General features: G+C 37.1%; 1 protein-coding gene across 3 annotated transcripts in view; it reads left to right on the plus strand.

Moving 5' to 3' along the window:
* Positions 1–26,482, plus strand: part of LOC117223764 (EGF like, fibronectin type III and laminin G domains protein pikachurin) — a 393,877-nt gene that overhangs the window by 106,674 nt on the left and 260,721 nt on the right. For all 3 annotated transcript variants that reach the window (XM_076523267.1, XM_076523265.1, XM_076523266.1), the window contains one exon: positions 1,159–1,275. In XM_076523267.1, coding sequence (XP_076379382.1) covers positions 1,159–1,275 — 117 coding nt within the window. The remainder of the gene's footprint in view (positions 1–1,158; positions 1,276–26,482) is intronic.

Raw genomic sequence — 26,482 nt, forward strand, 5'->3', positions numbered from 1 at the left:
AGTACAACGTCTCAGCTAAAGAAGGCCACCTAAATATCTCTGTTCTGTTTGAAGATGTTGAGGAACTTTATTAACAAAAGTTATTCAGGTCAAGCGGACATATAATATAGCGATAATAATTTCTTTTGCAAACGCAGAATTTTCAGTGATTTCAAGGTCAGCTTCAACTTCATAATCACACATGTATTTTTGTATATGTTAGTTGATGCAGCTCTATATGTTCTACAAAAAGGGTACTGACTTATGTGTATGTCAAAAATAATAGTTTAGATTAAGATTTTGAAAAAAGATCGATTCGAATGAAAAAACTAACGATCTCGTGATTTTTTCATTGAAACGATTTGATAAGCCGCTAATTTTTTTTTCCAAAATCCTGAAACGGCAGATAAATTTTACGACCGGATTTGAAATCAACGTGTCAAAATCTATGAGAAAAATGACGTATAACATGTTATTAAAAAAAAAAACTACATGGCATCGAATAAATCACAATTTTGTTGGAATACTTCAGGTTTAACATAAATTTTCTAGATTCAAAAATATTCATACTATATTCTCCCCATTTTTTCCTTATTCTATAAGACATCAGCTTTGAAGAAAAAACAAAAACTGCATCGCTTCATCTTGTTCCCATCAAAAGCTTTTTTTATCTTGCCACAACTATCTCATTTAAACCCACTCGACGCCGCTGTATGCGACTCACGGCGCATGCGTCGCTTATCTCCACTCCTTCGAAATGAGGTACGACCAGCGTTCGCGGCAAAATAAGCTATGCGGAGGAGGAGGGCTGGTGACGCATGCGCGAGAGTCTCGCACAGCTGCGTGACGCGTCTAAAGAGTGACCATAATAAATTCTAAACTACGATCGTGACACGACGTAGAGAACTTCAATCTGATCATAATTTAGAATTACAGTGTTCACCTGGTAGATGAGAGTTGCGCGTAGCCTATCTTACCGTGAACATGCCATCTTGCCATGGGTATGTCTTACATGTATATCTGAGAACCCTGGTCCTGTCGTTCTCAGAAAGTGTTAATCAAGGTTATTTACTCTGAACTTCGTGGTTCTGTCCAAGTTAATTCCTGACCGCGTCTCACTCGGTTTCCGATGACGCTGAGTTGCAAGGTCTCTCACGGCGTTAATTGTTTGCGTTTCAGGACGATGCGGGCACGGTTCGCCGTGCGAGCAGCTCTGCTACGAGCTTCACGACGGGATGTACGAGTGCGACTGTCGGGACGGCTATATTCTTCATAAAAATGGATACAGTTGCGCCGGTGAGTAGCTACTCGTCGAGGAAACTTGTCCTCCTTTGCAATTCTCTGGCCGCATTCCTGCACACCTACCACATTGAATTTGTTTAGAGCCAACTGTGGTCTGTTTCTCGGAGAGGGTGGCTGGAGACATAACAGCTGGACATTGTGGATCTCTGTGCAGAGAATTAAAATATTCCGTTTCCGTTCAAGCAAACAGCAGGCAAAAGTTTCCGTATCCAATTGTTAACGACGAAAGGAACGTTAATAAGAGCAGAGTAAAGATTATTAACGAGTGGCGTTTATTGTAACAAACAGTAGCTAGATAGAGATTCGAGAAAAGTTTGAAGTATTCAGTCGATGATGATTCTCAAGAATTTTAATATTAATTGAAAATGATACGTTGAAATATTTTAATGTCTTTAATTCTTTTATTATTTCAAATTTCGTCTATCCCTTTTTGGTATGAATACATAAGACCTTCAGTATAAAAATTATTAATGACTACTGAAACAATGTGTAGGTAGGTAGAGATTCAAGGAAAAACTCGATGTATTCAGTGGTTGGTAAAAGTAACATTGCGGACAGTTAGGCAAAATAAAAATACGTAGTCTGCATCAGCTACAAGAAACAAGAGCCAAATCATTTTTTTTCTGTCCGTAATAGGTTTCGATACATTGAAATTGTTAAATGCTTTTACTCTTTTTAGTTCAAATTTCGTCTGTCCCTTTTTTCGGTACAAATACATAAAATCTTCAGTATAAAAATGATCGATGCCTGGTGCAACAAATAATAGTTGGAAACAAATTCATGTAAAACTTGACGTATCAAATTGATGATAAACATCACGGCATAACAACAAAATTAAATTTACTAATAAGTAGATCGTTGATCTTAATACCTATCTATACCAATTATAAGAGACAGAAGCCAGATAAAATCTTCGTTTATTTTTTAATTGTCATAGCTAGAGTAATACACTACTCCACAAAATTAATGGAACACTAAACTGTGATTATGCAAATTAATTTGATATCAGCACTTTGGCTACACAAATCCCCACAAATGAAACAACTAAATTCTCCTCACAATCTACTGTTAATTGCGAAATAATTGAGATACAATATTGCGAAAGTAGCATTTACATTTCTTGCACAGTGCACAGGAATCAATCTCACTACTGTTTTAAACAGCACCTGCTCACTTTTCTCACGAATGCACAAAATCCGCAGTCCAATAAGCTGTCCGCACGCGTACCACGGCTTCAGCTTCCTTCGAAAAAAAAGAGATAATAGTTCACGGTTTCACAAATTCTCCCGTACTTTGCAAATTTTCCCGGCGAGTGTCTGTGTGATACGGCCGCTCGCTTTATGAAATTCTATGGGAGCATTACGATCCCTATGAACCAGCTTTCCCCCTCATTTTCCGCGGCAAGGGGGAAAAAGAGTAACCCAGGAATGGAAAATACGATCCGGTCCCTTCGGTGGTTTCGCGAATTTTCGCGATCGATCTTTCACCTTTTCGGTCCGTGGCTCCGGGAAAGTTCAAAGGAGGATGTTTCTTCATGGTGCATGCGATTCTGAGGGTGGTTATTGATCGATGGACTTTTCTCATTCATGCGGCAATCGGCTTAGAGGGGTGATTAGTTGCACAGTGTAAAGTATCATACACATCTACTTATACCTTCTTCAACTGTTTCTTTTTCTCCGTGGGAACGATCGTCTTCATTTCATTTCGTTTGATTATCGTCGACAATTTTCTACATTCATTCAGAGTTGGGCAAAATTTTATTCGAGTGACGGAGAAAAGATAATGATGAACGAATAAAATTTTATTCGACACTATCGACGAAATAATCAATCGAATACAAGTTTATCCGGATACAAATTTCTCCGAATACAATTTTATTCGAATAAGAATTTATTCGTTTATTTATTCTTAATTTATAAGAATTTATTTGTACTGGAATTCGTACGGAAAATAATTTGTTTGGATAAAAATCATGGAATATAAAATGATTTTTCATAGTTTATACATTTATTTCTTCCACATTAGTTTTTCTAACTATTCGAATTATGAATTTTTCACATTATTCGAATGATTCGAATTTTTCACATTATTCGAATGACTCGAATTTTTCACATTATTCGAATGATTCGAATTTTTCACATTATTCGAATGATTCGAATGATTCGAATTATTTGAATTATTCAATTTATATTCGAATAAAGAATTTTTCGAATTATACAAATAAAATATTCGACTAAAAGGAATTTATTCGGATAATTGTCTCTGATAAATATTTATTCGATACAATCCGAATAACATCCAAACCTGTTTTCATTATGTGTAATTAGTAACGGACCGATGCAACCAGAGATTCTTGCAAAATTGCGGTTTTTGATCTCTGTTGATCTCTCCGAGCGATATTGCTGAATTTTGTAAATATACAGTGTGATTCACCACATATTACCACTTCGATTTACATGACTGTTAATATTCGTAACGTAATATGATTCGTGAACAAGTAGAATGGTTTCAAGAGCAGCACATTTTCACGTTAATAGGTTTATCTTATTATGGACACGTAAAGGTCACACGAGGGTCGTTAAGGATTTTTTAAATCGAAACATATATTTTTTATTACATCAAATAACGCATGTTGATATTCTTCGCAAAATATTAATAATCCGCTATAAAAGAGTAACACTTTTGTTATCACCCTGTATGCAAACATACCTGTATGACTATTGATCATCTGGACAACTATAAATTAATCTCTAAAATCTCTAAATCTCTCTTAAATCTCTAAATTTTTCTGTACAATATTCAGTTTCACAAATGTTGACGAAAGTAATATTTTTCTGGAATTATTTTTTTAAACAATATTTTCGTGGTATTATATTTGTTTATTTCGACGAGTTTCGTGATTTGTACAGCTGTTAACAGCGTCACGATATTCTCCCGTTCCATGGCACGTACTATCGATCTCTTAATTCTATAATCGGACGGCATTTTAGTTATAATTTCACTATCTTCCAGTCGATTTATTGCTTCCCACTTTCCCGGGACTATTAAAACGATCCGCTCATGCTTCGCGGGCAAGTTGATCCTTTCACAGAGCGACAACAAAATTAGAACCACGGGAAAGCGACGCTGACGCTTAAAATAAATGCAAACTGTGAAATCAATTTTTACTTTAACCGCTCGTGCTCTCGTATTACGCTGTTCCAAACCTTTATGCAAAAATTCCTCGCATATTAATAATGAATGTCCTCCCTGTTCTGAATCACGGTCTGTCATACAATCTCGATTTATTGTCGAACATGGAAATATTGGCTTATAACAGAACCACAATAAAAGTGTAATAGAATCATATTCATTGTTTTCATATCGCGTCAACGAAATACAAAATTAAATATTTCGCCAAATAAATATCGAACATAGCTGACTTTTAATTCGAGATACTTTTAGTAGAATTTTTTCACGACTTTTGCACACGTAATTAATTTATCAGCAGGGAACAAGGCAAATTAAATTCTTCCCAAACGAATATCGAATATTTTAACTCCTCGTTAGTTATACTTACGCTGAGAAAAACTTTGTTTATATTATTACAGCATCATTTCACGAATAATTGCGTATTTTTACATCAGCGTTTGATGAATTTTCAACGATTCAGTGATACATTTTAGCTTGACTTTCAGGATCTCTGATATTGTAGAATTCCAACGTACCATCAAACATAATGGTTCGTATAAATTTTTTTATTATTTTTACATTTCCAATTGCTTGTTCTGCAAGCGGACAGAAATAATTAAAAGAATTTCCCGCAAATTAATATTTCACATTTCATCTTGACGTTTGGAATATGTATCGTACGATTGTAGAATTCAGATTAATTATCGATTATAAAATAATTTTGTTTTGTCTTTTCGTCGCGTGTATATTTACGTTTAATTAATTTTCAACCAAGAAGAAAAATTTTACGGTTTTGGCGAATTTACGATTCCATGTTTACCTTAGCATTCGAGACATTTGTTGCAGAATTTCATTCTATTCTGAACTGTAGAACCGTATCCAGAATCATTAACATTCGACCAACAGAAGGATTCGTAAGAGATCGTAGCAAATTAATGAGATACACTTATCATCGGAAAATTTCAATGAATCTTTGATCATAGAATGGTCTAGTAGAAATTATATCATTACTTTTATAACTGCAATCGTTCGTAATGGAACAAAACAAATTATATGAATTTTTTTCACACGTTAATATTGAATATTTAAGCCCGACGTTTGCAATACTAGTTATTATATGATTTTAAGCGATTCTGCAGCACTGAATCGTTGCGAATAATTTTTTACTGCATGCACATCTGCAATTATGTAATATTCAATCAACATGAAAGATTAATAAAAGATCGTAGCAAATTAAGACTGAACATTTCATCTTGATGCCAGACGCGCGTACTATCACGCAATTTTAAACAATTCGCAATCTCAGAAGCATATCACAAAACATTTCACTGTCTCTATATTTGCCAGTAGATAGTACTGAAGCAACATAAAAATTACTAGAACATTGATAGCAGACTTATCTCCTGACATCAGTGTACACCCTTCTCCAAAGGTATTAGGATACTTACAGAAAAGTAAATTTTGAAAAACGAACAGAAAATTGCTATAATTCCATAAAATTATTTCAAAGTTAATTATATATTAAACTGTAACAAGTACATATACAGGATGTCCCATTTGAATCAACACGTTCAATGATCTCCTACGCTATAGAGTTCGCTTCAAAAAATGTTTCAAATGAATCTTACCACGGTTTCGAAGGGTACGTCCTGCAATGGTCGCAAATCCTTGCTGGCTGGACGTGCTTCTAAGATTTCAAGGTGATCTTGGTTTGTCTTTTTAATGGAACTGCACATTTTTTTCATGTAAGCAGATAGTGCATTTCAAAGTCAATTCGACGATCTGAATAAAAAGTGGTATTGTAGTCATTTTCGTGAATATCTCGGAAACTGAAAGTATCCGGCGGCACAGCATGTAAAGGAAAAAGTTGTTCGCAATGATGACTTTGACAACATATTTCGAGGTCATTGAAATCGGTGTCGAGGTCCCTGCACCGAATATAATCAACGATGCTTCACCAAACGAATGCGATCGCACCCACCACCTCTACAAAAAAGGAACAACAGGACACAGTAACATCCAGGTGTCTTCGGACCAGTGTCACCTCCATGCCTGCAGTCCCCAGAGGGAGACAGAGTCCTCCCAGGGGATGAAGTCGGCGTCCGTATGCCATCAAAACGTCCGTAACAGCTCCGGGACAAGTGCTCGCACAACAGCTGCGCACGCGGACCCCTGTAAATTCGTTCTCCGCCTAGTTTTTCCGCTCGATGGCCGGCCGTCTACTCTCCGCTGCGGGCGCATATCCACGGAGGGTAAAAACGGGCCTCGGTGTCCGTTCGAGCGCGATAAACGCGCGATCCGACGTTCAATTTCGCCGCGCCGAGACACTTTCCTCCCCGTGTTCCACTTCCTTCCCCCTTTTTTTCCTTTCACTTATCCAGCGCGGCGGATGCCCGGGATTCCTGGATGCCGAGATTCAATCTCGGCGGGGCCGTCCCGACGGGTCGGCCCTCGTCAAAATCGACTGCGCCGAGCCGATCGAACGCGACGAAATCGTTCGGAGCAGTTCCCGATGGCGGACATAAAGTTTCCGGCGCCCGGCTGCCCGTTTTTATGTTTACTTAATGGCGCGGCGGCGACTCGGTACCGGCAGCCGTCGACGGCCGCTGCCCGGAAACCGTGATTCCTAGAGACGGCGGAACGGGTTCATGGCTTTTCGGTGATTAGGGTCACAAGCGTCTGACGCTCGCTCCGCCGAGGAAACGTTATTCTGGAGGGGTATTTGTTTTCAGTGGGTTTAGTGGATTTTCAATGGAGCTTGGTAGTTTTTCGTCGATGAAAGTCGTATGTTCGAAGGAAATTCGGCTCGCGTTGCTCAGACTGAGAGACCAGTTTTCTTCTGTATGATAGCGTTCGCTAGTGTGTGAGACTATTTGATTGAGGATTGAGCCGTTGGCGTATGAATGCACGTTTAGAAACGACGTAGCTTCAAATGAGATGATTGCCGCAATTTCGATGTACGCCGAGTGTGTTGAAAGATGTTATTTGGCCATTGATGAAACATTTATGGTTTATCGTCGTTCGAATTCAATTATTATACATCGAACAGTTAACGCTAGAACAACGATTAATAGTCCAACGATTCATTTTTAAAACTGGATCAATGAGACGCGATAGAAACGAAATATAGTAATTTCTCCCGATAATTCGCGCTCAGATCGCGCACGAAAATGGACAATTTTGGAAGATGAGATACGATTGTTCGAGCTTTGCGGCTCGTTTTTATAGTTACCGATTGTCAGCAGCTGTAAAAACGAGACGCGAGGCTCGAACAATCGTACCTCCTCTTCCTAAATTGTCCTTTTTATGTACGCAATCTGAGCGCGAATTAGGGAGAGATTACTGTACACAAAATCTCACTCGATCATTATGTAACTTTAACTGACGCACCCGGTCCAAGCTTAATTTTAACTCGACATTGTCTCCACAAATATAATAATAACAGTAATAATAACTATATTGATGGGCGGATTGAATCCTTTGCTGCGGTGAGAGGAATAACAATAATAATGTAGCAGTTATACAAGGACGGTTGAAATATAAAAACTTAAATCTAAAAAGAAACTTAAATAAAGAAAAAGAGATTGTAGGGAAATTCTCGTTTTGTCGTGGCTCTAGGTGAACCGTAACGCTGTGTTTCCGTGCAAGGGTTCAAACCGTAAATGGACGAAATGGAAAGCTCTCAAGACTAAAATTCCACCGTCTCGCAGGTCAGCTGGGTGTCCACGTTTGAAAGGTGCACCGCGTATGGACCGCGCATAATGCATAATGCTCGCCTGCAGCGCGAGTGTTGCTAAAAACATCGTCGCGGCCGGCGAGTGCATGCACAAGTGCATACGCTAATGACATCGCAGCGGCCCGGCGGGACTTGTAAATAGAGGAACACACGGTTCTGCCGAGAGACCAAGTGGCACGCGGCTGGGCCAAGTGTATCCACGGCCACGGTGCATTCTGCATACGGTGCGTTTCGACTGCGAGCCGGTGCAGCGGCGAGCGCGGTGCAGCGACGAGCATGATGCACCGACGACGAGACAATGCGCTCTCATTAGCAGCTGTCGCTCCGTTATTTTTCCACGCTCTTCTTCGTTCCAGTCTCTTCCCTCTCTCCGCTCCCGGGACGTTAATCGAGTGAGGCGTAATTAGAATCGACTTATCGTTCGTTCGCAGTACCTCGAGTGCATGGTGCAATCGATGAAATTCGCAGTCGCAAAAAGAATTTTTAAATCGGACGATTCTGTACGGTCTGCTGTGTCACTTTGTAGATAATTATCATTAGTACGCGAAAAAATATTTGCGTGTATCCCTCGATTGTAACTCTATGACAGTTTTGGGCGTCGATCGATTAAAATGTTTAATTTGATTAAATGATTGATGAAAACGATCGAAGGCATTACCGTGACAGTTTTCGGCGTCAATCGATTAAAATGTTTAATTTGATTAAATGATCGACGATAATGATCGAAGGCATTAACACTAGTACTACATTACCGGTTGAAATGTCTGGTTTCTGATACTTTCTTTTAGAGTTGCTGATATTTAATCGTTAATTGCGATTAACGATAAAAACGAATGTAATCGTTGATTGCGATTAACGGATCAACAGCAGCAATTTCATCGTTAGTCGTCGATTTTTCTTCCAAACTCTGTTCTATAGACGTGCCAAATTCTGAATTATAAATCCAATTGCTGTCGTTTATAAAAATTCCGAAAGATTGCCTTGCAATATTGCAAAATTATCTCAATGTTTTATTAATCAAATGTTGTATTAATAAATATAATTTTCCTTTATCTGAAGGCTCTCATACCACGGCCACGATAACCTCGCGACTAAAACTGGTTATTATCGTTTGAAAAAATTTGCATACATCCTTGAAATGGATGATTGCATCAATGAACGGTTAAATCGGTGTAAACGCGTCCGACGCGTGCAACGTACGCGTGCAGGAAATCTCGCTTAATTTACCAGACATCGGGGGTCATTGTGTTCTCTCTTTTAAACGGAAGGTGAAGTATGGACACAGGGATAGTTCAAATGTGTTTGAACGATAGCGCGCTCGCGTCCGGAAAGGTTTTTTGCGCGACGGAGCTCTCGATTCCGCCATTAAAACGCGAGCCGGACGAGCGACAGAACTTACCGGCGAACCTAATGTGTACTCTAAAAATTTGCTGTTCGTTTTTCCGTGTAAGCTTTATGCGGGCTTGAATAGCATATCCATCGCGGCTGTGCGTATTCCGTATGGATGATACACGGTTACTTCAATAGAGGAGTGGCGGCAATGGAAGCGCGAAATGCAGTCGAGGCGGTAAAGGGGCAATCGTTGTATAACCCGACGAACGGTGTGCATTTTCCGCTGAAACGATCCCCAGTCAAAGAGTGACAGGCTACTCAAGACAGCTTCGAACGGCTTTTCGATAGCACACCGCTGCTGCCATAATTCATTCGTATCGTTTGCCGTCTTACCTGACGATAACGACGAGTCGTTTCGCGATTTGCGTTTGCAATCTCCCAATTAGTCGCGAAACGCTATCAATTAGCAAACTTCGACGCGGCTACTGCACAATTTCAATATACTCTAACGGACGGAATTATTGAGTATAAATTGCTACTGTATTTGCAATTAATTTTGTCTTTAATGGCGATAGAAATGGCTAAATAATTAAACTGTGTAGCATGGGTCATTATTTAAAACGCAGCGATTACATATATTACATGTACATAGATTTGATTGTATATTTTTCATTGTATAAAAATGATATTATCAATATCAGATATGGCAATTAAATATGTATAATTAAATATCGTATAAAAATCCGCACATCATTTATTATTGTATAACTTCTGTAACTTCGAGGACGATTATTATGGCCGTACGAAAAAATTCGTGTACATCCTCAAAATGTTAGTTAATAGGTTTGCAATTATAGCTCTTGTATGAAAAGATTCCTAAAGATCGCCTTTTAGATTGATTGATCTTTTACTTTTTCAACGCTCTCACTGCAATCGCTGTACCTTCGCAGAAAACTATTATGGCCGGTCGAAAAAATTTGTATACATCCTTTACATGATGATCAATAACTTTCACACATTCCTTAACTTTGTCACATTCCTAAGCATTGTCTTGTAATAATAAGATATAATTTTCAAATGCTCCTACAGCTGTAACCGCTTCACAACTCCGAAGAAAATTATTATTACTGCCCGAAAGAATTCCAGCACATCTTTGTGTCGTTATCTAACCCTTTGCACTCGAGTGGTGACTCAGAGGCACCGCTAAAATTTGTTGCATCACGTTTTAAGATAATTTTTATATGAACAAAGTTTGAATTTAAAAAGTTGTTAAAATTCTAACTGTTGTGCGAGTCCCAAGAGTCAATTTCATATGCATAAAATGCATTTTGTTATATAAAATAAAGGATACTATAAGTTAAAATAATGCTTTTATATTTATAGTTAAAATAGCTTCGAGTGCAAAGGGTTAATAATTGTGATAAGTTTGCAACGAACGATACTCGAGATGCTTTCGTTTGAAAATATTCCTAAAGGCAGTCTTGTAATCAGAGCATCAAAGTGGGTAGTCCCCAAAGCGGGCTCGCCGTGATTTTTCAGTTATATTCCGTTGCTCCACTTTCCCGATCTCTAGAGGATCAATCCGGATCGGATCGGTTCGTTTGATGTCTGACATCGGTCGTATCACGGTGCGCAACCAGGCCAAGCATATTATTTATAGGTTAATTGGGGGTGGGCTGGCTTATATTCGAATGGACGAGGCAACATGGCGGGAAGAGGGCGGGGAGGGGGGGAGTGGAACCCGATAAATTCTCATCCGGTTGACAGAGGATTGCGACAGTCAATTAAGGTGGTTTCAATGCGATCGGATGCCGCCTCCCGAGCTATTTTGGATTTCAATAACTCCGCGTTATTGAAGTTCCGAAGAAGTTCCCGGCTGGTTCGACAAGATTGAATTTAGAGCGTCTAGCCGAAGATGACGCTGTGAAGCACAACAAGAGGTTCATCGACGATTGAACCTTCGCAGCTCGAGGATGTCGCGTTTCCGATCGATTGAACGGGAACTTCAACTTCTCACCGTAACCGAGATCTCCGTTTTATCGAGGTCTCTACTTGATAAGTAAAGTTCGTCGTTATTCGAATCGTTTCGAATAAATATTTATCTGTGATCATTGTTCGAACGAATTCTTTTTTGTTCAATATTCCGTTCACAAATTACGATCATTTATTATTCGTCGTTATTATTACTTATATATTATTCGCCGTTTTTAAATCATACCATCCATTCATTCGAGTAATTCTTAATTCGACTACATTATTCACTTAATTCTTGATTCGAATACATTATTTGCATAATTCTTGATTTGTATAAATTATTCGCATAATTCTTTATTCGAATATATTATTTGCATAATTCTTGATTTGTATAAATTATTCGCATAATTCTTTATTCGAATAAGTTATTGTACAATTATACGAATAAGTTATTCGAATAGAGATTGTACAATTATTTCTATAAGCTATTCGAATAGAGATTGTACAATTATTTCTATAAGCTGTTCGAATAGAGATTGTACAATTATTTCTATAAGCTGTTCGAATAGAGATTGTACAATTATTTCTATGAGCTATTCGAATAGAGATTGTACAATCATTTCTATAAGCTATTCGAATAGAGATTGTACAATCATTTCTATAAGCTATTCGAATAGAGATTGTACAATCATTTCTATAAGCTATTCGAATAGAGATTGTACAATCATTTCTATAAGCTATTCGAATAGAGATTGTACAATCATTTCTATAAGCTATTCGAATAGAGATTGTACAATCATTTCTATAAGCTATTCGAATAGAGATTGTACAATCATTTCTATAAGCTATTCGAATAGAGATTGTACAATCATTTCTATAAGCTATTCGAATAGAGATTGTACAATCATTTCTATAAGCTATTCGAATAGAGATTGTACAATCATTTCTATAAGCTATTCGAATAGAGATTGTACAATCATTTCTATAAGCTATTCGAATAGAGATTGTACAATCATTTCTATAAGCTATTCGAATAGAGATTCTACAATTATTCGAGTAATAATGCTAATTATTATTATGTGTCCCTTGAAGCGATGCGACCATTGCCTAAAAACAAACGAGTTATTCGGGTAACCTGTTTCGAATGCCTCAACTTGTATAAAATCGGTAGTCGAATTAGCAATGGAATAACGTCAAAGTGCTACGAATTAAAACGTTATTACATCCAAATTAATGAAGATATTTCTATGTGTTTTAGGATGAATCTCAAATTGTTTGAACAGGAATTTAAATGGGCTGAATTACCTTTTTGAAGATTTTCTGTGCCAGGCGAGATTCCAGCGATCTCTGACAATTTTAATGAAGGATTTTCTTCATATTTGAATGGATTTTGTAAATGATAGATAAATGACTTGGGATGATTTGCGAGCAGCCATGGATGTTTCTTAATGCGTTACGCGGCCGCATTATCGACGCAGCTTGACGCGCCATCAATTTCGGCTTTATGCTCGTTCGCTCGGCACGCGTGACTCCTGACAGGCCCAAATTGGCCCATGATTTGATTATTTTGGTGCGTAGACACCGCTCGTGATGTAGGAATGATGGAAACTCCGGCTGTGCACGTTTTATTAGCAGATATCGATCGATTCCCAGCAACGCAGCCCCGCGCCCCGCCGGCTCGATAAATAATTAAGATCCAATTAATGTCGACTCGCCTACTTTGCAGATCATAATTAGAACTGTTGCATGACATCTGTTTTCCAGGTTGTGTTATCTTCTTGTTACATCTTCTCTGGTAACACAGTTCCCAGGACTTTTCCTCAGTCAATTTTCCACGTGACAATTGCGTTTTACAGAAATAGTTGGGTTTTACAGAAAGACCTGGGAGTGTTTGCAACTACTTCTTAAAACATTAATTTCGTATTACATTGTTATCCTGATAATAACATTATTACTCTGATAATCGATACGCGATTCTTTCTTAGTATTCTTGAGTGTATCCTATATTTTAAGGATAAACGTAATTCATCAATAATTAGTATTTAATCAACGCTTAAATATCTTTACAAGCCTGTAATACCTGTCATAAAATTCGATCACGCAGAATTAGATAGTAATTCAATTAATGAGTAATCGAAACTAATTCTTATATTATATTTTTCATATTTTTTATTTGTACAGAAAATTGTATAAGTTTTCCACACGCACGATGTATGCTCTAACGAAACAGCTGATTTTCCTTGTCACTGAAAAATGTATAATATTATCGATAGTATGTAAGATTAATGTTTGTAATACCTACTCTAACAAATCGGCTGATTTCTTTCATCACTGATGAACTTATATTGCTAAAATACAAAAGTACCCACACTGTCCTTGTAAAATTTCTTGGAGTAACACAAATATTCGTGTGCGTTACGCTCGAAAACTAGGAAAGGTAGTAAACGAACGAAAAAGAAAATTTGACTTTCCCACGGTTCCGAGGTCGGATTCGAATTTCTGAAGGTCTCCAGTAGCGTGAGCTCATGTAGTATGAAAAAGAAGCGTGGCACAGCTCGGGCATAGGGAATCGTTGTGTAGATAGTATCGTGGGAATTGGCTTTCTTGCCGAGCTGTTCCGCCGTTCCATTTCTTCAATGCAATTCAAGTATCGAAAGAAACACGCGGAAATGAACACTCCCAGAAGTTCCTCTTGGGTTCAATCTTCTATTACCCGCGGAAGCAGCCGCATCCGGCTGAATTCCGTTGTTCGATTAACGTTAAAGTCTATTTATTGCTTGGCGCCTTCATCGAGCTACCTCTTCGACAAATCTTATAACAATGGCTAAGGACAAGCTGTCATTATCTGCGACGTCCATATCTTGTCAATTTTTCATCCTTCGATGCATCCGGCATCATTTAATGCATTCGACATCATTTAATGCATCGAACATCCTTTTAATTCATTCGGCATCCTTTAATGCATTCAGCATACTTTAATGCACCCAGTATGCTATAATGCATCCAGCATGATTTAATACATTCAACATCATTTAATGCATTTAGCATGATTTAATGCATTCAGCATCCTTTACCACTTTGACGGACGTGTCACCCGTGTGTAGATGACGGAATTATTTACTCAGATTTGAAAATTAATTTTGACGTCGATCTATTACAATTTGCTAATTTTGATAAGATTCGCAAAACGTAAGAACGTTGAAAAAGTAATTAATGTTACAGAACTGTATTAATTAATTATTAACCAGTCAAATAAAATACTTTAATTTAATTCAGATAAGACAAGATTTATATTTAATTAATTACTTATTCGATAGATACGAAAGCCGCATAAAATCAAAGTCATTTATTAAATTTCACAGAAATTCAGAAGTTAATTAAATCTTCTTTTCTGCAGGTTTTTACTATGGTCACTGTAACTTTGATGCAAATGGTCATTAACGTTTGAAACAATTGAGTACGAATGATACTTAATAAGCGCGCAAAATTTGGAATCACAAATTCTGTTATCTCACTACTAAAATATTTCTAAAAATTGCTATGTCATAAGACAGCAGCTTGCAACGTTTTATCGATCTTCTGTCTCCAAACTCTCTTATTATAACCACTGTAACTTCGGAGAAAATTATTACTGCCGCTCGAAAAAATTCGTGGACGTTCCTTAAATGTTGATGATTGAATGTACTAAGTGTGTCATTGTAATGTTTAATACTGTTCTTGAAAAAAATTGATATAGTATCTTGCTAGGAATCATTGATCTTTCTTCTCCGAATGCTCTCTCATTACAGCCACTGTAACTTACAAAAAAGAATGATTATTATCACTCGAAAAAATTCGTGTACGTTCCTTAAATGTCATTCAATAGCTCCACCAAATTTGACATTACAACACTTAACACCATTCTTTAAACAAAATTCCTGAAAATCGCCTTTTAGTAAGACGTCTTGTAATGTTTGATCGAACTTCCTTCTTCGAATGCTCTTAATGCAATCATCGTAACTTAAAAAAAAGCGATTATACTTGATTACACCAAAGGATACTCTAAAAATGATGATCGCTTGAAAAAATTCAATATTACTTAACCGCCAATATTATTTAACAAGCGTGCATCATTTGTAATTGTCGAATAAAACTCGAAAACTGCGACCAGCAGTGGTTTCAGTGGCCGATCACTTAATTGAATATAAAATTCCATCGTCCACCGATATCTCTATAAATCCGCGTATTATAAACGATCAAAAACGGCGGCTTAATTCCCGGAACGTGCACAGTAAAGTCCCGGCGCAACGGCGCGGCGTTATTCTCACCGGCAACATCCGTTTAATCAGCCGACGGCCCGATATTCCACGGTTTATTCAATCTGTGTGGAGAAACAAACGCTGCCGGCGGCGCTAAGTTTCATCCAGAAGCCCGAAACGAACGAACATTATCCCGCCTTTGACGCTCAATTATTCGGAGCCCCTCCAATACCGTCCCCGCCCTCCGTATTGTCGCGTGTTTTTACACGTCGCGCCCCACGACGCCCCCGCCGCAGACGCCGCGCTCATTTCCCCCGACTGTCGGCGTTGAAACTCGATTAGCCGTTGATTAATCCCGCCGATTCGCCAGCACCGCCTCGGATTCGCCGACCACCCTCACAACCATGCGAGTTTTCTAACGACTCGACGTACGTCCCCCTCTATTTCCACGGTTTTTCGATCCAGCCGCGCGGACAGATTCGCGAAATTACTCGGACGCGCGGCCGAGCGGAAAAGGGTGCTATTAAAACGCGCGCTCCGCCGTATAATGCATCGAGTAAGAGTTGACGTGTAATCAAAAATTCGCTTCTCGAACGGTTTCGGAAAGCGAACGAACCTTTTGATCGCATTCGATTGGATCACAGGGTTCAATTAAAGGGGGGGAAATAGTTAACTTTGTTTCTGCAACGAAGAATATATATAATTGAAACAGTTTAGCTTTTACTTCTTTTCTTCAGTGTTGTAAAACAGGTGACAGTTTTGTAACACGATATCATGACGATGTTTAAAATATAAATTTAATTTTATTCAAACATATATATATGATCATGATATTGAATTATAATCAACTTTTATAGAAATTTCAATTTTAGTAGATTTCTAGTAGGAGTTTAATTAGAAAATGTTAATTATAATCGACTTTCAACCGAAATGTAAATTAACTGATTTTGAATGGGGGGTTGAAAACAGTTATGATAAATTTTTAACATAGAATATGATCATAGGGAATTTTTCTTATAAATTAGAATTATAATAGATTTTTATAGACACATACAAATTGTAATTGATTTTGAATAGAAACTAGAAATTCCAAGTTAGACTAAATTTGTAGCAGAAAATGAATTGATTTGAAATGGGGGATAAAAGCGATTATAATAATATTTTTAAATAAAATTTAATTTTAATGAATTTTTCTGATAAATTTTCATGACAGTAGATTTTTATAGACTATCGAATGAAAAGCAAACATACCTTCGGTACAACCAAATGTGCCAGTCGGCGTAATTTTCCGAAAAGTCAGATTCGCAAAATTTCGTCCCGAATTAATGAGCATTAAATCTCGTATCGATTCGACGCTCGTGTACACTGAATGTACCGTGTACATTGAACTCGAACAGTTTATTCGAAACGAACAAGCGTGACAGCCTCGTTCGAAAATCGAGGTATCCTGAAAGATTAAAGCATCGTTTAGTTAAACTTTCAAGCGTGTTTGTCCCGAATATCGAGGAACGTTGCAGTCTAAATAGAACCGTGCTGCCGTTCATCGATCCGAGAACAATTAGATCCAAGGGTCAAGCGATAAATATTTGTCACAACACGAATGCCGCTGTTTCGACCGGCGGCGGCTGACAGGTTCAGCATTAATCACCTGGCGACATTTGCATAGACCCGTGCAACGGAAGGCGCACTTCTATTCTTTTTCCCCTGACACTTTTGTACGCTGACGACTGAACTGCATGCAGCGTGTGAAACGGGATTTTGTGGCGATCCACAGTGCAGACATATGACAGAATTGTCAACGAATATCTTTTGGTTGGTAATGTAAACATGTCGGTATTTATTTGCAAAAAAAGGAAATTTAATAAAACTATTAATACAGTCTCTCTCTCTCTCTCTCTCACTCTCTAAAATTATTTAATACTGAACTGATGATAATTAACCTATTCATAAGATTAACAATACTAAACTAAAAGAAATTTTATTAGTAATAGAAGAATTGGCAAACTTTACTTAATAAAAATTCAAATGATGTTAATTGCTTTTTTTAACTTTTTATTTACTGCCGTTTCAGCTTTGGAACTATTATATTAGCGGCCGCTACTACATTATTTTATATCACATTATCTTACGTTCCATTACGTTACATTATATTACATTGCATTACATTAGATTACATTGCGTTGCATTACGTTATATTACGTTACATTATGTTTTTTACACTACATTACATTAAGTTTCACAAAAGTTTTTACAAAATTATTCAACAAAATTGGAACGATGTCAATACCTTTTCGTTGCTGAAATAGTTAATGTTCAGAAGGTACGTTTTTATAAATTGATTTCTTCAAAGCCAATATCCAAATTCCTAGTCTCCACATTATTTGAGTAAAAAAATTGAGCCAATAATAAAAAAATTGGAAGAAACTCAAAAATTAGCATAAATACATAAAGATTCGCCATTTCCCACGTGCAGAATAAAATGTAAAATTTCCGTGTCGGATGTAAATGTTCCAATTCCGATACTGTCGGTTCGGTAAAATTCTATTTTATTCCGAATATAATGTTTTTATTCACAGGTCGAATATCTGTCAAATACTCTTTGACTCATGCTGTCCGAATAATGTGAACTTACCAGAAGCAATGCATATAACACAAAAAGAATATTGAAACAAAAGAATATGTGACATAGTAATCTTATACGGACTATAGAGAATATCACTATTAATATTGCATCTACTATTAATATTGCAATATCACTATTATAATTGCATAATATTTGTCTGTTGATATTAATCAAGTCCCACATTAAACAATGTTTTCTAACATCATGATTTAAACTGCGGATCATTATGCAAAATAAAAACTGTTACGAAAATTGCAACAAGAAAGTGTCGGATAGAAATTTCTTTCGTTGTTTAATCATTTAATTGAGTTGAAAATAATATGTAGATGTTCCGTAGATGTTTCTTTTAATATTTTCATCGTCCACAATTTTAATACCCCTTTCTTGTCATAAACGGGTTATTATAAATTGTTATCATAAGTCTTTATCCTTCTTGGTTATATTAGTGTTTATTACAGGTTGGTGAAAGTTTTGAATTAGCTGGTCTATTTCTGTTATATTGGTGATGGAGCATATTCTGTTCCATTCTTCCAAAAAATGAATTTTCTATATTTGGTTGGTTTTGGAAAATCTGTTCTTAAATCGATGGACGTCGCTCGCCATTACCAGACGATATTGGTATTAAGTAATCGAGCGATCGCAGTCTTAATCATCGTTCGAGGGATTTTTTGAATAACTGCCGAGCGATTCGTCTGCAGCATGACCGACCGCGCAGGACGATTGCAAATGAGAAATGCCGTCGACGTTCCTTTTTAATAATGAAATTACGAGCAGCCGTGGAATCTGCCCCACTATGGCCACCATTTCTAAATCGACCCGGCAATTGCATTCCAATCGAAATTGCCAGGGCGTCAGGCATAGCCGATCGATGGCCCGGATCGTTTCTGCGGAGTCTCCGAAATTTTTGAATATAATCACCGGAGGCCTGTCGTCTTCCGGGAATATTAATTGTCCTTGTCGAATGTTCCGCACGCTCCTTTCCACCAATTCGACGAGCATTCGACAGATTTCACTGAGCACGTTCAGTTACCTCTAATTGTATTTTTAATCGTCGTTCAGTATCTGAACGATCCCCAGAGTTCTTATTTTTCTAGAGTTTTAAAGAGTCGTGAAAATTCTTAGCAGAATTCCTAGTTTTCTCGATTTTTACGGCGTCATTGGAATTCTTAGCAGAACTCTTAATTTTCTCGATTTTCAAACAATCATGAAAATTCTTAGCAGAATTTTTATTTTTCTCGACTTCTAAAGAGTAATTAGAACTCTCAGGTTCGATTTTGATTTGTCGCGAATTGAATTCTTTTACGCAGATTTAGTGATTTCCGGGATATTTTAATAGCGCTGTACGCGTGCACACGAATGTGTGTGCCGTTAAAACAATTATTCGACGAATTCATATATACCTATACGAAACAAGTTTCGAGACGATGTTTAGTAATGAATTCTTGTAATGAAAAAATTGAGAACACTTTTATGCAGCGCATTGTCTACAATGTCTCCGGTATTTCTTTTACTTGCTTCCTCATAGAAATAACGTTCAAACAGTCGGCAACAGAAGTTCTTTGTGAATTTCCCTTCCTAATGAATTGTGTTGTTCGTCTGCAGAGTTAATGAGTATTTGAAAATACCGGCAGCGCAGCACATGGAAGCATAATTATGTAAAGACGTAATTGAAGCTGTTTTTGAAATGAACGCACACGCCCGAATTTCACGAAAAAAAAAACAATTGTATACGATGGGATAAGAAAAAATGCTTTTTCAGTCCGCATTGCTGCCGTGATTCAAGATCACATGTAAACAGAAAACATAAAAAAGGATTGACGCGGAGGAACTGTCGAAGATCGAACGCTGGAATAAAGTACATTCGGAGACCCGACGCGACCGATAGCACGCCATAAATACTATCTACATACGTATCTCGACGTTTCAGCAAAGTATAAAAGTTCCAGCTGTCTATCTGAGGAAATATTCTAAAGCCCCGTGATGCTTGGCAGTTTCACTTCGAGGCGAGCGGAACTTAGGGTATTTGCGGTACTTGGGAAGTGACGGAACTTGGAGAACAGCAACAAAATGCTGGACTAAAAGAGGCTCGAAAGATTTTCAAAGTTCCAGTTAGCCCAGCTTCTTGTTCCATTCCTTTCGGAGCTTCTCGAATGTTTTTAGTTGAAAGTGTTACGGCAGAAAATTAATCGACGTAATTTTAGGATGTTTCACAATTCGTCGAATTTAATAGAATCTAATGCACTAATAGTTTACGTCCGAGCTGGGCAAAATTTGATCGTTACAAAGGATAAGGATTAACGAGTCAAATTTTATTGGACATCGTCGAACGAATATCTGATCGAATACAAATTTATCTTGATAACAATTTATCTGAATAATATATATATATATATATATATATATATATATATATATTTGATTCGAATAAATATTCGTTCGGATGAGAAGTTATTTGTTATTCGAATAAAAATATATTTGTGCCCCGTTTCTCTTCAACTGCTGCAAGTTGTATAATTTATTCGAATAAAGAATGAAAAATTGTTCGATTAAATGGATAGAATAATTTGTTACGAACAATGAATAATTGTTATTCGAGTAAAATATACGTTCCAAGTGTGAGCTAACTGATAAGAAAAATATCTAATGGTCGAAATACTTTGTAATTAAAATACCGGGATAGAGAGAAGTTAAAACAAAGATTTTCTGCTATAAAATTTATGAAAAATCATTCACGATTATTATTATCCTTATTATCCTTCCTCAAAGACATGCGTGAAAAATTAAAGTCTTGCCTGAAGAATAGAGATTGAATCATAAACGACAGTGAAAATGCCAAGTAATAGTTGAAATCAATATAAATTATTGTTCTTAGTATAATTCCACAATTTTATAAGAGCAGTAAAAGTACGAACACTGACAACGATTTAATTGAAAAGAACGTCACGATCGAACATTATCGATTGAAAATCAATCAATCATTACTTTAAGAGATTCCAAAAATTATGCAAAAGTGATAAAATAATGCATTATCGTTTAAGGGTAAAATATAGGGTAAATATCATCAAGGTTACACGGTATTAAAAATCGATTGAGTAGTATTTCAAGTGGCTCCAAGAATTATGCGAAAGCCGATTTGACGAATTCTCGAATCGTAAAAAATCGTCCGCGAGCATAACTTTCGCTGTCACGGTCGGCCTTGTAATTGATCACGACAGATTGTCTAGGGTGATTATCCCTTTAGAAACGAGCCTGCTCGAGCAGGCTTTTTGCAATCGACATGAGCCGGCGTGGCGCGGCCGTCTGAGTCCCGTGAGGAAAAAAGGGGTGGACATTTACTTCGTCATCGAGCAAAGTTCAATAACGATCGCATCTCTTTCTATTATACTATTCAGTGATAAGGCGGGACGGTGGAACAGGAGACGAGGGAAGAAAGAGAAAGAAAGGACGAGAGTGGATACTCAAGGAATCGGGAGGTTGAAAGAGGTGAATGAGAAGCTTAGAAGAGATAAGAAGAACCAAAGAGTGGTAGTGAACAGAAACGTGAAAGGTGGTAGAAGGAAGGAGTGCGGGAAAGGATGAGAGAGAGAGAGAGAGAGAGAGAGAGAGTGAGAGGAAGGAAGGGAAGGAAGGAACGAAATGTATTCAATGAGAAGATGATGGACGACGCGAAGAGCTCGATGGAACATGACGAAGAAGGCAAAGAGTGAGAAGCTTAATATTCTTGCTGGACAGGTATAAGTAAGCTCCAGGGGATGTTTGAAAGCAAGAAGAAAATAGAATGTTCAGCTATTCTGCGAAACCAAGTGCAATTATGTAATCATACCTCCTGGATTCGACGTAAGTCCCTGTGCTACTATTCGTAGCTGTAATTAATCACGTCGCTTCTACCTCTGTGTCTTATAGTTGAAGTTGCTATTCTAATTTGCAAAATATTCTATATAGTAGATCAAATATTTACGCGTTCATGTCGACAACTGTATCATACAGCGTTACAAAGTGTGTATGTAACAGTATTTATATAACTTGCAATAGTTTCTTCAGAATTAACAAATTGAAGACCACAATGATTACTTTGGATCTTTATTATTGGATTGTACTTGTTCATGGCATAACAATTTTCTGTATATTTTTTGACTGGATTATAGCGTAACAATTATCTCTGTAATTTTGTACTGGATTATTATATATATTAACTATTTCTTGTATAATTTTATACTGGATTATAGCATAATAATTTTCTCTATAATTTTGTATTGGATTATAGCATAACAATTTTCTCTAATTTTATACTGGATTATAGGACAATAATTTTGTGTTCAATTTAATATTGATATTTTGTAAGATTAGATATAAAGATTGGATACCTTTGTTAATTGATGCGAAGACACTTTCTGAAAATTTTAAGTATGATGGACGGTATAGAAAACCTTATTCATCGACAAAAGATTTGCGAATATTTAAGGGTTATTTTGACGGTTAAATTACTTTAAAGTGTTGTAACTTTCTGAGGAAAAAAGTCGCAGCCAAGTTTTTTTTCTTAATTTAGAGAGGAAGAATCAAACTTCATTCGGCTGCAATTTCGTCGAACTTGGCAATTTTCGATATGACAAACGTGGCCTCACATTCGAAGGATTATAGCAGTGTGGATGCATTAACACGTTCCGTGCCACGTGTACCATCGATGGTACACGCTTGCATGTTTACTTAGTGAACTGAACAAATTGTTTACAAGAAATTTAGAACCGAAGAATCAATTTCCACCGCAAGAATGGGCGTTGATAAGTTTTTGTTACGTTGTTATGTGTACGAGAATTAATAATTGCACGTAATACATCAAGTTTTAGTAAAATATCAAAGTGTGAAGATTCGAGTAAAAAAAGCTCGGCACGGAACGTGTTAAACTTCCGTGTTAAAATCCGGAAACTCTGTCTCAAAATAGAGATTACAAACTTCAATTTGAAAGAACGATCATCAGTTTACGATGAATATCTACGAAGTTATCGTCAGTCAAAGTTGATCAATTTCTCTACCCAAAGTTTTTCTATGGTATCATCTTTTTGTGCAGTATAATGTGATAAAAATTGCGGAGACCCTGAATGAATATATGTTCGTTACTTTTATGAAGCAATATGAAGCAGCTGCTGTCGGTGCTCTGTAGACCTAGCGTTAATAAAATTAGAGGAAATTCTGTGATGCGTGATTCGGTGTTCCTCAATAGACAAATAGACGAAAGATTAGCCGCGGTAGAAGTCCAGCAAAACGACGGGATGCGACGCGACGGTCTCAAGGTTCCAGCCACTGGATTTGACCGAGCAAAGTGACTTTCGGCACTTCGAACCTCGCCTTCCAGCATGCTCACAGTGCTTTCCTTTCCTTCGTAGACTGTGTAGGTAGACCATCCTTATCGTGTTCCACCGATGCACCGCTCCTCGGTCGAATTTATGGCTCAAGTTTTCGCACACGTCGGACTTCTTCCCCCCGAATAACAATATAGTCGTTCTTCCGTGCTAACGTGGCCCTCTATCGCCGTACGCGAGCTGTCTGACTATGCTACAATTTGGTTCATACCTCGCCAAAAGCAGAGTTCGGCATTATTCGAATTGTTCCGAATAAATATTTATCTCAGATAATTATCCGAAGGAATTCTTTCTAGTCGAATATTTTATTAGAATAACGATTCTTTATTAATTCTCATATATTATTCTATCCATTTATCTGAATCATTTTTTACTTGAAAAAATTATTCTATCTATTTATTCGAATAATTTTCTCTTCAAATAAATGATTCTACCTATTTATTCGAACAATTCTTTCTTCGAATAAATTATTCTATCTATTTATTCGAACAATTGTTTTATCTATTTATCTATTTATTTTATCCATCTATTTATTTCTATTATTTATCTATTTATTTTCTTTGAATAAATTATTCGAATAATTCTATCTTCGAATAAATTATTCTATCTATTTATTCGAATAAATTACTGTTATCAGTAGAGTGCTGGTCTTTATGCGAAATAAAAATTTCCGACGTCTCTTACATCAAAACGAAAATTAGGAAGAAATGTATATTTTCGTTGAATGATGTTAACACAGTGAAAGTGATGCTGCGATATTTTAAAATTCTCCCTCCGTCTTCCCAGTTCCGTGTTTCGTTTAACCATTTTAGCAATAAATGCATAAAAAGCCGCAGTCTAGCAATCGGCAATTCCGAGCCACCCCCTAGATATCGAGATTCGAAAGCCGTCACGACGACGGAGGGTACGGTTCCTTTTTCTCTCGTTTCGGCAGTCGCGGCGCAAGTTTGCGCCATTACCATTCCATATGCTGATCGCCGTCGTCGTCGCGTCGCGTCGGACGCCGAAATTGCTCGAGCATCGCCAGCCAGGACCGGAACACGTCCTCGCTACCCCCATCCCGTCGTTTCGAACTTGAAGGGGGGGATCGTGAAATTTCGACGTGCGGGCTATTTCTCACGGGAAATAGTCGACGTCTCAAAGCCGTGCAAGATGAATATTGTTCGACCGGAACCGGTCAATCGCGTTCCTCCGAGCCTTCGCTTCCGATTCTCACGTTTTCAACCCAAATCGTGGATTCGAGAAATTTGTTTGACAGCTACCCGGTGAACTGATCCTCAGCTATGGAGGTTGAGAATTTTTTATTTTAATATTATTTTCTGTGTTTTATCTATGTAAAACTTTGGAAGCGGTCAAACAATGGGAAACTAAGTCGCATTTGCATTGATTAACATTATTTTGACTGGTGTTAACTTGTTTCAACCAGAAACTAGTTTCAAATACGAACTAGTTTCAACTAGTTTTGACCAGTTTTAATCAGTTTTAACTAATTAAGTAATTTTTGACTAGCTCTTAACATCTATTCTTATTGGGACACAGGGTGTCCGATTTTCATCTATAAATGAAAATAACTCGTTAATCGCACTCTATATTGTAGGAATGAGGAATAAATATACGAATTGTGTGTTCTACCTAATTTTTAGGTGACCCGAAATATTAATAAAAAATGTGTTATTGAAGAATTGGAGAGTATCATTAATCACTTAAGAGTAGAGAAGTAGAGTAGAGAGAATCACTTAATTACAAATAACAAGCAACAAAAATGAAAAAATGACAGATTAAATAAGAATCCAAAGGAAATAATTATTAGACGACCTGGAATATTAATAAAGATGTATTATCGAACAATTGAGGTGTATCAAATGCGAGAATCGTTCAACTTTGCAACTCGCGGCAGCTATCGAAATGCTGTATGCGGAGAAGTTTTTAATAATTATTTGATCAAATGTTGCATATCAGCCATCAGTTGGTACTCTGTTAAATATCGAATCGTGCGTTACGCAATAGGAACACATAATAACAGCTCATTTTTCAATATAACCGTTATTTAATATTCTCGATTGCGTTTAAACTGGAACGTCGCGTGCAGAATGTTAATGAACAGAACGATCGTTATTCGTTACTCATTTGTCATGCACTCTGTCATACTTTCTGTCTCCGCTAATGTAACGGATGCGAAAATCGTGTACATATTTAATTACCGGGGATGTAATTACCATTGCTATCTCAGGGGACCCTGTTCGGCTACGGTTAATCAAGAAATTATTTACGCGCGCTTCGTTGTTGTCAACAATTATTCAAGTTGCTACACCCAACGATTACGTTGCGCGCATTGAAAAACACATTGCCGTCGCGAATGTTTACCATTTTGGTTTACCATTTTTGCTGGTCTCGGTTACGGCATCATCCTCTCTGGAACAAAAACGAAATAAGAACTCATCATGTCACTGTACACCGGTAACTCATTTTCATTATGAGCTGTGCAAGGATCGTGATACAATTCTTTTTGAAGTTTCATGTTGTAATGGAATTCTTTCTGAAGTTTCATATCACTGCAAAAATCTTTTTAAACGTTTGTATCATAATAGAATTCTTTTTAAACATTTATATCATCATAAAAATCTTTTAAAGCATTTACATCATTATAAAATTCTTTTCAAACCTCTATATTATTAGAAAATTTTTTTTCAGTTCCATACCATAATAGAATTCTTTTTAAATATGTTTATATCGTTATAAAAATCGTTTTAAGCTTTTATAACATTATAAA

Source organism: Megalopta genalis, chromosome 6 (genome assembly GCF_051020955.1).
Source record: "Megalopta genalis isolate 19385.01 chromosome 6, iyMegGena1_principal, whole genome shotgun sequence".
NCBI classification, from domain to species: Eukaryota; Metazoa; Arthropoda; class Insecta; order Hymenoptera; family Halictidae; genus Megalopta; species Megalopta genalis.